At 37.0% G+C, this 13,822-nt stretch overlaps 1 protein-coding gene across 13 annotated transcripts in view; it reads left to right on the forward strand.

The window, feature by feature from the left end:
- The window catches only part of WDFY3 (WD repeat and FYVE domain containing 3), a 279,689-nt gene that overhangs the window by 172,572 nt on the left and 93,295 nt on the right, over positions 1 to 13,822 (forward strand). For all 13 annotated transcript variants that reach the window (XM_058722008.1, XM_058721996.1, XM_058721995.1 and 10 more), the window contains 5 exons: positions 4,251 to 4,432; positions 6,255 to 6,486; positions 8,097 to 8,257; positions 10,507 to 10,618; positions 12,349 to 12,539. In XM_058722008.1, the coding sequence (XP_058577991.1) occupies positions 4,251 to 4,432; positions 6,255 to 6,486; positions 8,097 to 8,257; positions 10,507 to 10,618; positions 12,349 to 12,539 (878 nt within the window). The remainder of the gene's footprint in view (positions 1 to 4,250; positions 4,433 to 6,254; positions 6,487 to 8,096; positions 8,258 to 10,506; positions 10,619 to 12,348; positions 12,540 to 13,822) is intronic.

Consider the following 13,822-nt stretch of genomic DNA (forward strand, 5'->3'; position numbering starts at 1 on the left):
TAACATTTTAATTACTTTATCCATCACTTACCTTCAAGACTTAATACGTACCATTTAATAATCCTAATTCTCTCCGACATGCCATAAGGTTACGTTGCTATCCAACAGAACTTCAAACTCAAGACATTCATGAATATCTTCCTAAATGATTTAAACAACATAAAATATAACTTTCAGTTTACTGAATGTTCTTTGCTCTGAATATAAGCATTTGTAATATAAGTATACCTCTTTTTTTATCATCTACTAAATTTACCTTTTAATTAACTGAATAATACCACATACTGCTTCACATATTGGTATTCAAATATATTTGAATGTTAGCTTAATTAGATGGTAAGGACTTTTTTCTTAATATTCTTCATGACTAGCACAGAGGCAGGCATCAATACAGTGTCACTGCTTTAAAATTCTTACAAGGACACTTTATTTGATCCTGTTGATGTTTTTCCTCCTAATTTAAACTCTCTTGAGTCTTGCAGATACCCACTCTTTTGACCTCCTTTTTATACTTTTCCTTCAACACTTTTCCATCTTCCACTTCAAATTAGTATTCTCCAAGGTTTCATCTTTAGTCTTTGTACTCATCCTGCTGTCTTGAGAGAAAAAAAAAAAAAAATCTATGTCTGTTAAATTTAGGTCTTTTTAATCCCAGCAGTTCCAGAATTAATTTTTGTTTGTTTGTCTGTATCCCAGGATTTCTCATTTTTTGTTTCATTTTTTATTTTTTTAAGTGTATTTATTAGAGAGAGAGAGATGTGAGTGGGGAGGAGCAGAGAGCGAGGGAGAGAGAGAGAATCACAAGCAGCCTCTGTGCTGCCAGTGTAGAGCCCAACACAGGGATCAAACTCATGAAACTGAGAGATCATGACCTGAGTCAATACCAAGAGTTGGATGCTTAACCTACTGAGCCATTCAGGTGTCCGTCTCCTCATATTTTAACTGCAAGTGAGACATTCATATGAATACAGCTCATATGGAATGTTTCTTCTTTATAAAACCTGCATCTCTTTCTGTTTTCCTGTCTTGCTAAATGACACTCCCCACTACCAGTTTAGCCCAGCTAAAAATCTCAATATCACCCCTTCTGCTAAGTCTTACTACGTGTGCTTCCTTCATATTTTTTTTAATGTTTATTTACTTATATTGAGAGAGAGAGAGAGAGAGAGGGAGAGAGAGAATCCCAAGAAGGCTCCACTTTGTCTGCAGAGCCTGACACAGGGCTCAGACCCACAAACCATGAGATAATGACCTGAGCCAAGATCAACCAACTGAGCTACCCTGGCACCCCTTCCTTCATATTTCTTGAATCTCCCCTTCCTTTTATGCCCACTGTCATGGATCTTACTTAATTTTTTTTTAAATTTTTTAAATGTTTGTTTATTTTTGAGAGGGAGAGGGAGCAGGGGCAGGGGAGGGGCAGAGAGAGAGGGAGACACAGAATCCAAAGCAGGCTGGCTCCAGGCTCTGAGCTGTCAGCACAGAGCCCGAGGCGGGGCTCAAACTCAAGAGTCATTTGATCGTGACTTGAGCCGAAGTTAGACACTTAACCGACTGAGCCACCCAGGTGCCCCATCTTACTTAATTTTTTTATCAGTTATCTGGACTTCGAAGATTTTAATTCTTTATATTTGTCTTTGGTTACCCTACCAGAACTGTGGTAAATTATATTACACAATGTAATTTATTACCTTAGTAATCTAGGCAGCCTGCCACCTAAAACATGTAAAATATTCTGTAAAAGTATGAGTGAATGAACAAATGAACAAGCGAACAAGAAAAAAGAGGAAAATATGAGAAAGGGAAATGATGAGAAAATAATAAGTGAATAATAATGGGGAATTTGGAAAAAGAATAGAATTTAATGGAAAAGTTAAGGAATGGGTCTAGGGATATTTCCTTAAACTAGGAGAATGTTTTCTAACTCTATATCATTTTCATGAAATGTAATTTGCAAGACTACTATAGTCCATGTATCACTAGAAATTATAGGAATAGATACATTAGCTTTAGATGATGTTACTACTACAAGGAGCCATCCTCTGAACAGCTGTAGCCCATTAAGCATAGGTAATTAAGAGTTGTCAGAAACCAGTTGGCTCACCAAGATCTCCTGACATACCACTGAATGCTGGATGTGGCTTAGATTAAGCCTGATGCAGAATGTGAAACTCAGAAAATTTTTGTGAGTAAAATCTTCTACAATTCTGGAGAAGATTCAGTCTATTAACAGGAAGGAAAAGGAAAGAGTTCTTGGTTTCACCCATACCTTTTATCTTTTCTTTCACATCCTTTGGTCTATACAGTAGACCTTTCAAAGCTGTTTGACCCCGCTTTTCATCTAGGTTGTTCAATTCTGTTCCTGTATCAGATCACCTATCGATTAGATTCTGCTTTTCTTAATTCATCAATAGATGTATATTCTGAGTTGTCATTTTAAAATGTAATCTTGGCCTGTCAGTATATGCAGATATTTTAAGATTCTAAAAATTAGTATTTTATTTGTAATTCTTTCTTCCTATAATTTAAAGTTTTATCTTTTAGTGTATTTCCTTGTATGTACTTATCCTGAAAAATGGTGAATCTGCTGTATGTTACATGGTTACAGATTAGCTCTTTTTAAAGCTTTTGGTGGGGAGGGTGGAGCAGTGAGTTTTTAACATCTGGATATACACTGTTATCTCATCACTTCTTGAATGCTTAAAAATTAAATTAATTTTTAATTAGCTTAACATTAAGATTGAATTGATATTGACCCATTATTTCCTGGCAAGATCAGGCAACATACTGGATAGCAGAGAGAAACCAGATTGGAGTCAGGAAGTGATTGCAGAATGTTAGGAAATAATCAGAGTTGTCTGGTGAAGCAGGAAACTTGGATCAAAAAATACCTTTCCATGCAGCCACTGTGGAAAACAGTATGACCTTTCCTCAAAAAACTTAGAATTACCATATGATCCAATAATTCCACTACTGGATATTTACGAAAAGAAAACGAAAACATTAGGGGCACCTGGGTGGCTCAGTCCATCAAGTGTCTTATTCTTGATTTTGGCTCAGGTCACGATATCATGGTTGGGAGATGGAGCCCCATGTCGGGCTCTGCACTGAGTGTGGAGCCTGCTTGAGATTCTCTCCCTGCCTCCCTCTGCGCCTTCTCCATTTGCATACATACTCTCTCTTAAAATAAAAATTTTTTAAAAAGGAAAATAAAACATTAATTCAAAAAGATATACGTGCCCCTGTGTTTATAGCAGCATTATTTACAATAGCCAAGATAATGGAACCAACCCAAGTGTCTGTCAACAGATGAATGGATAAAGAAGATGTGATATATATATATATTTATATATACACACACACATACACATACATATATATACATAACAGGGGATGAGTTTTTGCCATTTGTAACAACATGGATGGAAACTATAGGGCATTAAGCTCAGTGAAATAAGTGAGTTGGAAAAAGACAAATACCATATGATTTCACTCATGTGGAATGTAAGAAGCAAAATGAAGGAACAAAGGAGAAAATAAGACAAATCAAGAAACAGACTCTTAACTAACTGAGGGAAGGTAAGTAGGGGATGAGTATAATAGGAGACGAAGTTTGAATAGTACACTTAACATGAGGAGCACTATGTAATGTCCAGAATTGTTGAATCACTGTATTATACACACAGTATGTTCACTTTACCAGAATTAAAATTTTGAAATGAATGAATGAATGAATGAACAAATAAAGCTTTCCACTCCATAAATCACCTCCCTACTCTCAGCTGTCATCAGGCAGGGCCAGAGCAGTACAGCCGCACACTAAGAACAAATAGTTGGCCTCTTGTATCATTGAGCAGAGCATATAGCAAGAGTAAAATTTTTAATTTTCTAACCAATGTTGTAACCAAATGCATGGCAAATGAGAATTTAAAACGACCTTTTATAACAGACCTTTTATGACAGGTAATAATCAATTAGCCTCTTTTAGTTGTCTCCTGTAACTTTATTTTATTATCTGTTTTATTTATTTCATCATCTATTATAACTTTATTTGATTATAACTATATCTTGAGCAGAAGACGGCAAAATAGATCTCAGGTTTTACTTCTTCCTGCAGATAAAGCTGTTAAATGGATAGGGTATTTTCATTTACATCATTATATTTGAACATAAAGTCAAGATCTATATATGAGTAATTGTTAGAATGAGGGTGTTGAGTTTTTTTATTTCTTTTTTCCTCTTTATTTTAGTTGATGATTTTAGTGAAGAATCCTCTTTTTATGAGATTCTCCCATGCTGTGCCCGCTTCCGATGTGGGGAACTTATAGTTGAGGGACAGTGGCATCATCTGGTTTTGGTGATGAGCAAAGGCATGCTGAAAAACAGTACTGCAGCCCTCTATATTGACGGACAGCTTGTTAACACTGTGAAGGTAAGCAGACTCGTGCTTGTAAGTCAACCTGCTTTACCAGGTAGTTTAGGGGTGGGTGTGTTTCTGTGTATGTGTGTTTGCGAGGGGGTATGTTTTAAATTGCTGTCTTAATTTTAAATTGACCTTTAGTACCCATTTGAACAATATGTTTAAGAGTCATGTGGCTGGCTAATTCATATCACTTTATTTGAGAAGAATAGAAAGAAGAGGTTCAGGGTACTAAAGAAGTTAGTGAATATGTCAGCGCTTGAGCCAGATTGCTAAGTGATTCTTCACAACAGAAAAACCAGTTGAAGGATGCCTAAATAACCTATGAAACACACTTCATTGTTGTTATGCGTTCCAGTAGACTCTATATTCTTTCAGAGCTGGAATTGTTTTTAGTCTTCTTTGTTCTCAGATCACCCAGATTAGTCCCTTGATAATTAGTAGTAGGTGTTCCATTACTGTTTGCTGAATGAATGAGTATGTAAGTATTACTTTAGATATAGATACACCATAATATTCAGAAGAGAGGTGAGAGAGTTGAAATAACCAATAAAGAGTCAAAAGTTCCTTTTTTGCATCAGGATGAATGCTGCTAGTTACTTTCGATAGAACTCAGCTAGCAACCTGTTGAAATCACACGTTAGCTTCTAAAGGATAGTATCTGTTTTTATAGCGATTATCACTTGAAAGAAGCAACAAAAGCAGTTTGTCCTTTTGTGTGAATTAAAGTTTAAAAGGCAGTGAAATCGACAGCTTCCTTGAAGACATTTCCTTCATTAATATTTTATTGTGACATTGTGTTTCAATATGATAAACACTAAAATGCATTCTGTGGGAATAGTAATTTTTTCCTTTGTACACATGATTGCATTTGAAATGGGCTTGTAGATTCTCTGGGAGTTTGCTTCTTTGTTATTTTTATTATTTTTTAAAATAAAAATGTCCTCAGCTTCTAGAATCGAGAGGTAGGAGATTTTTCATTGACTTTTTTTACATCATCATCATCATCATCATCATCACTGTGCCTGTTAGAAGTCAACAGTCCTGTGAAACCAACTTGAGGCCACGTGTTGGTCTCCACACTCATGCTATTAACATCACTGGAAACTGTAATATATGGAACGATAGATGTGATCTGAAGCTAGAACAGTTGTTAGAACAGAACGATCAACTGAAATGTCCTTCATACTATCAAGCGATAGAAAGCTGCCTGTACCACAAGAAACAACTTGATTTCTTGATTATCTCTTATCCTTTATCTATTTATTATTAAATGAATTGAATGATAATTTTGGCAAGTTGTCAGTAAACACTAGTGTGAGAATGTGTTTTATGTTGAGATTAAAATGTGTGTGTATAAATTATATAATAGACTTAATTTTTGTAATTTCTATAGCACTTTACCCATTATAAAACACTCTTCATGAATTATTTTAGTTGACAGACTCAGATTGAAGGTAACCCAGATAATTTCAAGACTACTTGAATTCTATAGTAGGGAAACTCTCTTTTTATATCAACCCCAAAATTTCATGCAAGCATCATTAATTTGATATGGAAACCACCCAGACAGTAACAGTAACTCTCTATTTGATGTTGCCCTTTCTGGCGTTAGACAGTTTATATCTGAGAGTTGGATGATAACAAATCCTTCTTCCATATCAGGTTCCAGAATCTTGGCCTTCCTCATAGCTCTCAACCCAGCCTCTTTTGTACATTTATAGAGTTGGATGACCTTGGGAATTGGAAGCTATACACAAAAAGTAGCTATTTTCCTGATGAAAGTGGGGTTCTTTTTGTTCTATCTCACACGTTGCTTTCACTCTTCTTACAGCTGCATTATGTTCACAGTACCCCTGGGGGTTCGGGTTCTGCAAACCCACCAGTGGTCAGCACAGTCTATGCGTATGTTGGCACTCCACCTGCCCAGCGCCAGATTGCTTCGCTGGTTTGGCGCCTGGGACCCACGCATTTTCTGGAAGAAGTTTTACCTCCTTCAAATGTTACTACCATTTATGAACTGGGACCAAATTATGTTGGAAGCTTTCAGGCCGTATGTATGCCATGTGAGTAACTTATTCTTTAAAGTTGTGTAAAACTTATCTCCTGCCATGTAGATACATGAATAAGTGCATGTACATGTGTACGTACAGGTTTACATGTAGGGCGTATATACGGTTCTACATTAGGTTTATCTTTAAAAAAGCCTTCTCCTTCACTTTTCTTCAGTGTGATAGTGTTCACCACTCACTCCTGTTCCAAATGCTCTCCTCCACTGATCATGCTATTCTTTCCTGATTTTTGTCTTCATGCCCCATCACTAATTTTCTAGTTTATCTTATTGGCTCCGAGATGTGCGTACCCTCTAAGAGTCTAACCACAGCCTTCTTTCTATAATTTCTCTTACTACATAAAGCATTTTAAAGTGTATCTATTCTGGTTAAAAGAAGGAGAGGTGTTTCCAGAAAATACAAACACATATTTTTTTTTTTACATTAGACTAATATTTTCTTCATTCCTTTATTCCTACAGTCCACTCTTGTCCTCTCTCCCAAAAGGTAGAGTCAAAGGAACCGATACTAAGCTGTGATTCCTTTGTAATACTCTTTCCAAGTGATGCCCTCATCCTCTTATTCTCATTCTCCCGAAGCTCTCAGAAGAGTCGGGATAAGTGTAGTAAGCGATAAAAATCCTGTGGCTAAGTAATTTGTTACTCACATACTTGATTTAGATAGCATCTGGTAATAGCTAACACTGAGCATCAGTATGTGCAAATAAGTTAATACACATGAAGGAGATAGTTGTTCTGGAGCTCTTCATAAATGTTTGTTCATCTCCTCCAAACTTTGGTGTTTACGTACTGTTTTTCTAATCCCAATTTTACAGATGAAAAAACTAAAGCCCAGAGATGTGTCGGTCATGCATCTTTTAAGTGATAAAAGCAGAGATTCAAACTTAAGCCACCTAGGTCTGAAACTTGTATTCTTAACTCCTCTGCTACATTGTTTATTTATTTTTTTTTTTTAACTTTTTACGTTGTTTAGAAGAATATAGGGAGGCCCATCTGAGCACTCTTGTCAGGGAGGATACCTGGTGCTACAGAGTTTACAGGCCTTCCACTCGTGTTCATTCTCTTTCTCCTTTGATCCTTGAGGAAACGTTTTGTGATTTGTTTGATAACAGTTAAAACTCTCTCCCCTTACATTATGCTGTTTTTAAAACACATTTTAAGAATAAAACTTGGAATGTAAAGGTCTATGACTAGCTGATTTTCTCTATTTTCTAAAGAGAAATAAATGAATAGCTGAAAACTTAAATTGAATAGTTTTTAAATTTAGCTCCCTTGTTCCACTTTAAAAGATTTTTGGGGCACTTGGGTGGCTCAGTCGGTTAAGCATCTGACTCTTGATTTCAACTCGGGTTCATGAGTTCGAGCCCCACATCAGACTCTATGCTTGACAGCGTGGAGCCTGCTTGGGTATTCTCTCTCCCCATTTCTCTCTCTGCCCGTCCCTGACTCATGCTCTCTCTGTCTCTCCCTCTCAAAACAAATAAACTTAAAAAAAAAAAATAGATTCTCAACTCTCTACCCATTTAAAAATAGTAAGAATAAAAAATCTGTGTTAGGATAGGAGAAATAGTGACAGTTTTGAAAAGGATCATTCTTCTTTTGAAGGTAAAGATGCAAAGTCTGAAGGTGTAGTCCCATCTCCTGTGTCATTAGTACCGGAAGAAAAGGTATCATTTGGCCTCTATGCACTCTCTGTGTCTTCCCTAACGGTGGCAAGAATCCGGAAAGTGTACAACAAGTTGGACAGCAAAGCCATCGCTAAGCAGGTAAGCAGAATGATTTCCTAGTAAACTGTGGCTGCTTTTCTCAGGAGCAGTGTTTCCGAGCTTTGTTACAGGTACCACCCAAGTATGAGTAGTCCCTGAAAATAATGCCTTTTATGTATTGTTTATATCTGTTTTATTTGGCTTTGGGTTTAAGCCAAAACATGCTTAGATAATTAGCTTAATTTGGAAAAGTGAGAATTTCCTTCTAAGTGCATGGTTTATATTAATCCTTATATTTTTTTTGGCAGTTAAATTGAACTGCAGATAACTAAAGAAAATAATTGCTATGTGCCAGGTATCATTTGGTTTAGGTCACAGCAGAAGATACAGAGAAAATCCCTGCCTTTGTGGTTCTTACATGGTAGTGGAGAGACAAATGATAATAACTAAGAAAATAGCCTAATCATAGGATATGTTAGAAGATGAAGAGTGCTCTGCAAAAAAATAAAGGAAGGAAAAAGTGATCAGTTTATAGTGTTAAATAGGATGATGAGAGGAGGCCTCATGGTGGAGCTGAAATTGGAGAAGACTTGAAAGAAGTGAGGCAGCAAGTCATGAAAATATAGGCATGGCACAGCATCGGGGGCGGGAGGCGGGCAGGGGGAGTTGTCCCAGCAGTACAAGTGCAAACGCTCTGAGGAGGGTGCATGCCTGCCACGAGGCAGGTGCAACTACAGCAAATGAGAGAAAGCCGGGTAGTAGGAGAGGAATTCAAACAGGTAATGGGCACTAGACCACTTAGGGTTTATAGGCAGTGGTAAAGGTGTTGGCTTTAAGTGACATGGGAAGCGTTATAGGGTTCCAGACCTAACGAATGAGATGTCGTGACTGACTTTTTAGCCAGGGTGACTATGACCTCTATTAAGAATAGATTGAAGGGAGACAAACGTAGGAAAAAGGTGAGTAGTTTTGTTTTGTAATAATTCGTATGAGTGATGATGGGTTTGTGAACAGGGGTGATAGCAGTGGCTGTGATGAGAAATGAATAGATTTGAGGTCTGTTTTGAAGATCAAGCTAATAGTTTTGGTGATTGGGTGTGAAATGTGAGGGAAAGGAAGGAATCAAGGATAACTCTGAGGTTTTTTGCTCTAACAGTGAAGAAAATAGAGTTACTTTTTCTGATTTGGAGAAAACTTCAGGAAGAGCAGTTTTGAGAGGAACATTGAGAACTGTGTTTTGGGAAAATTGAGCAGCATATTAGACACCTTAGTAGAGATCTCAAAGCCACTGAAAATATGGATCTGAAGTTCAGGGGAAAGATTTGAACCATAGATGTTCAGAGGTGGTATTTAAAGCCACAAGACTGGATGCTCTCAGCAAAGTGCAGATAGATGTGGAAAGGGACAGACTGAGACCTGGAACATCCAGGACTCTGGAGCTGGGGAGATCAAGAAGAACCAGCAGGAAACAGTGATGAGCTACAGCTAACAAGAAAGGAGAGAAACTTGGAGAGTTTGATGTGGTGGAAATCCATGATTTGCCATGGCGAATGTGTCTGGTCAAGAAAGACTAGGACTGAGGACTGATGACCAGTGGGTCTAGTGATGTGAGTGTCATCAGTGAGCTTGGCAAGGTGTTTTGGCTGATTAGGGGAGGCAAAGCCCAGGGGGAAGGAGACCAACAGACTGAAAGGAAAGGATTTGGGAACAGTAAGTATTAACAGTCGTTTATCTGTAAATACATGTACCATCTTCCAGAGAACATGAACTATACGTAAATTTAGTTCTACAGGTAACAGTAGAATTAAAGTCTTAGGATTGCGTTTGCTTTGAAAGCTCATAACGTGTATGAGTGTGTACACGTGCAAAACTTAACATGTCCTTTCTATAGGCATGTTTTATCTGTAAACACGTGAATAATTTATGTGACGTTTACTTAGAAATGAAGTGAAGCTAATATTATGTTCACTAATCAGAAATACTGTGAGGCAGTGAATGTTAAGAACTTTTAAACTATGACCGTTTCATTCAGAAAGACCCTTGAAACTGTTTCCAAGGCCCCTCACCATCTTTATCTGAGCAGATTGTATTTAATTTACTTTCTGTGAGTTTCTACCCATTGGAAGAGCTCATACATTTCAAAAACATGAATGCCCATGTTTTTAGTATTCTGATAAGGAGAGAAAGAAACGATATGGTACCAGTCAGGTCTTTTTTTTTTTTTTCTTCTTTTTTTCTTTTTCCAATAAAATGTTCAGACTGTTCTTCTATAGTTACATTTCTTTTTTTTTTCCTTTCTTATTCTTCAGTTAGGCATTTCCTCTCATGAGAATGCCACTCCTGTGAAGTTGATACATAATTCAGCAGGACATCTTAATGGGCCTGCACGGACAGTTGGGGCTACTCTGATTGGATACCTGGGTGAGTCAGATTGTCTTACTGTTTTAAACTTCTTTATTTACCTTCAAATCTGCATTCACTTTTCCTCACAGGAGGAGAGGTGTTTAAATTCACATTTTATAGTGCCAACCTGTAGCGTCTTGCACTATTTAGAGATTAATGTAACAATCTCAAACTCCAGTCAACTTTAAAAATCATAATCTTTTCAAAAATCCCATTAACTTTGTCCCCCTTTTGTCAGCACTGATGAACGCTGACTATTTCTGTGTAATTTTAAGGTAAATTTCACACTTACATTTAGGGACAGATGTAAAGACTTAGAGAAATATTGATGAAAATTGCATAGTTTTCTTCAGTGTTGGTGACACCCATGAGTGTATCTATTATTTGGAAGTGAAGTAGACATAAGAGCTTTGGAGTGTAAACAGTGAATCCAACTATAGTAAACATTAGAGCTGGTAGACATTCTGCAGAGCCTTATACCTGATGTCTGCTTAAAAAGAGTTGATTTTTTTTTTATTAGATAGAATCCTGAGATATAATCCAGTCAGGTGATTCAAAATTCAGAACCAGCCATTCTATATTTAACACACAAATCAATACATAATATTGGTTCTCTTTAGATTAGCAGAAAGTTAGCGTTATGCAAGTCAGACTCCTACATGTTTACCAGACATTGGCAATTTTTATTGCCTCGATATGCACATATCTTAACTTTGGTTTTTTTCTTTAACTACACTGCGTGATAAAGCAGTTTCCTTTATGCTAAGGCACATAGTGGTTTTTCTTTATTTGATAACAGCAAGTATTTACTGAGCCTGAACTATGTCCTTTGCAAAAATATAGCAGCACATGGAATAGTAGAAAGACCAGTGGGTGAAGAATTCAAAGATTGAGGTTCTAGCTCCTATTCTGTCACTCTGGCATTACACCAGACATTTGAGTTCTTTAGACTTCAACTTCTTATCTGTAAACTAGTAATATTGGTCCTAATTACCTTACAAGGTAGTTTTCAAAATTTTGTGCCATAATATATGCAAGTGTTATGCATGCTGCAAAGCATATAAAAATATAAAACACATGTTTAATTTTTGGAAAACTCAATCTTGATTAATAGACAAACAACATTCGAACAATGCCTTTTTTTAAAAACAAGGTTAGGAATATAGATGCAATCTTTTTTAGTTGACATGAAGTTAGTTCTAGGCCTGTGTTTCCACATGATTATGCTCTCCTGGGGTCACTGATGCAGTGTTACTCAGACTAGGAGAGCTTTGAGTGATGGTCAGTGAGGTGCCCAGCTTGGCTTCTCTTGGGAATACTTGGTCCTTGCCTGGATGACATCCGCATCCCATTCCCCAGTTCAGAGTTAAAGTGCTGTTGCCCTCCCCAAGTTTATTCCCCAGCAGTACCTAATAAAGCATTCTCACTCACCTCAGAAATGTGTTCCCAGTGCCTCTGTGCTTTTTCTTTATAGTGTCCAAAGCTACACAGTCGGAACCTTTGGGCTTGCTCTCAAACCCAGCCCTTCTCTACTCACTCCTTTACTCCCACCTCATCTCTGAGAGTGTAGACATTCGCATTTATTACCTTCCACATCCTACCTTGGATTTGTTTTTAGAATTTTTGTTTTAAGATAGAGGTGTTTATTTACTTTTAAGTATAATTTAAAATTAAATACTTCTTAAGATGATTTATTCAGTTCTTGTTTACATGGGGAATTTAATTATTCTTCACTATCTTTTGATCAGGAGTAAGAACATTTGTCCCTAAGCCTGTTGCCACTACTTTGCAGTACATTGGTGGAGCTGCAGCCATCCTGGGCCTGGTGGCCATGGCTTCTGATGTGGAAGGGCTCTATGCAGCAGTCAAGGCCCTGGTTTGTGTGGTCAAGAGTAACCCACTAGCCAGCAAAGAAATGGAAAGAATCAAGGGCTACCAGGTTTGTAACCATAGAGCTTTGTCTTCACTTTACTCGGTATTGAAAAAAAAATCTTCTCAATTTTCATTATACATATTTTTTTCAAACTCTGGGAGAATGATCTCATCCAAGTAAACTTTAAAAGTCAGTACTTTTTAGTAAAACTAATGTATTTCAAATGAGAAGATGAATTGTTTCTATTGGCTCAAGCTTTTTAACCTATTGCACCAAATCTCACTTCCTAAACTCTTGAATTAGGCTGTGTTATCTCAGTATAGCTTCGATATATTTCATAGATTTGCTAGTTTGGAGTTATGTTCCTCTGTGGAAATAGGAGTGGAATGAAATAGGGTCATATTGCCAGCTGCTCTAGAGACTGCCAGATGGGTGATAGATCCAGAGATTTCCCTGTTTTCCTTGTCTCTTCCTTCCACACCTGGTCGTCTTTATCCCCCCCCTTTACTTACCTAGTGGATGTGAGAGCCACTGTATAATAATATCTGTGCCATTGCTAATCCTGAATAGTCATGTGGGATTTAAAATATATACAGTGTTCATATATTCACAATCTACTAGGTTTAGGCAGAAAGTGATTTGTCAGAAGAGAAACAAATATTTGGAGCAAAATTAAATCCCTCTAGTGTAGGTGAAGTACAAATGCCTTTTCTAACTTGTAGCCAGTAGTTCATTAGTAGTGAATAAACTTTTTACTGTTTACTGTAGATTTAATCACACTATTTTGGTAAGTGTTTTATTTTGCAGAACTTTCAAAATGATTGTTGTGGCATATTTTACCATGAAAATATACAAACCATCTAAATGTTCCAACAGTATGAGAATGACTAATAATTCTAAAACCGTTCCAGAACCTATCATTCAACCTTTTTAAAAAATTTTTTTTTTGATGTTTATTTATTTTTGAGAGAGAGAGTGCAAGCAGGGAAGGGCAGTGGGGTGGAAGGAACAGAGGATCGGAAGCAGGCTCTGTGCTGACAACAGACAGCTCAATGTGGGGCTCAAACTCACAAACCGTGAGATCTGACCTGAGCCGAAGTCAAGACGCTTAACCGACTAAGCCATCCAAGCACCCCACATTCACCCGTTTTAAAATTGTAATCATAAAGTCTATGTTGCAAAAGAAAAATCCTTTCAATAAAATGTTATGGAAAAAGAGAAAAAATTGTATGCATATGATGGCAACAATTTACATATATATGAATTGAAAAGGTAAAAGATATTTTAATGATAGTGATGGGATTACCCTTCATTTCAGATTTCTCTAATGTTCTATTGTCATAATAAAA

Source organism: Neofelis nebulosa, chromosome 3, assembly GCF_028018385.1.
Source record: "Neofelis nebulosa isolate mNeoNeb1 chromosome 3, mNeoNeb1.pri, whole genome shotgun sequence".
NCBI lineage: Eukaryota > Metazoa > Chordata > Mammalia > Carnivora > Felidae > Neofelis > Neofelis nebulosa.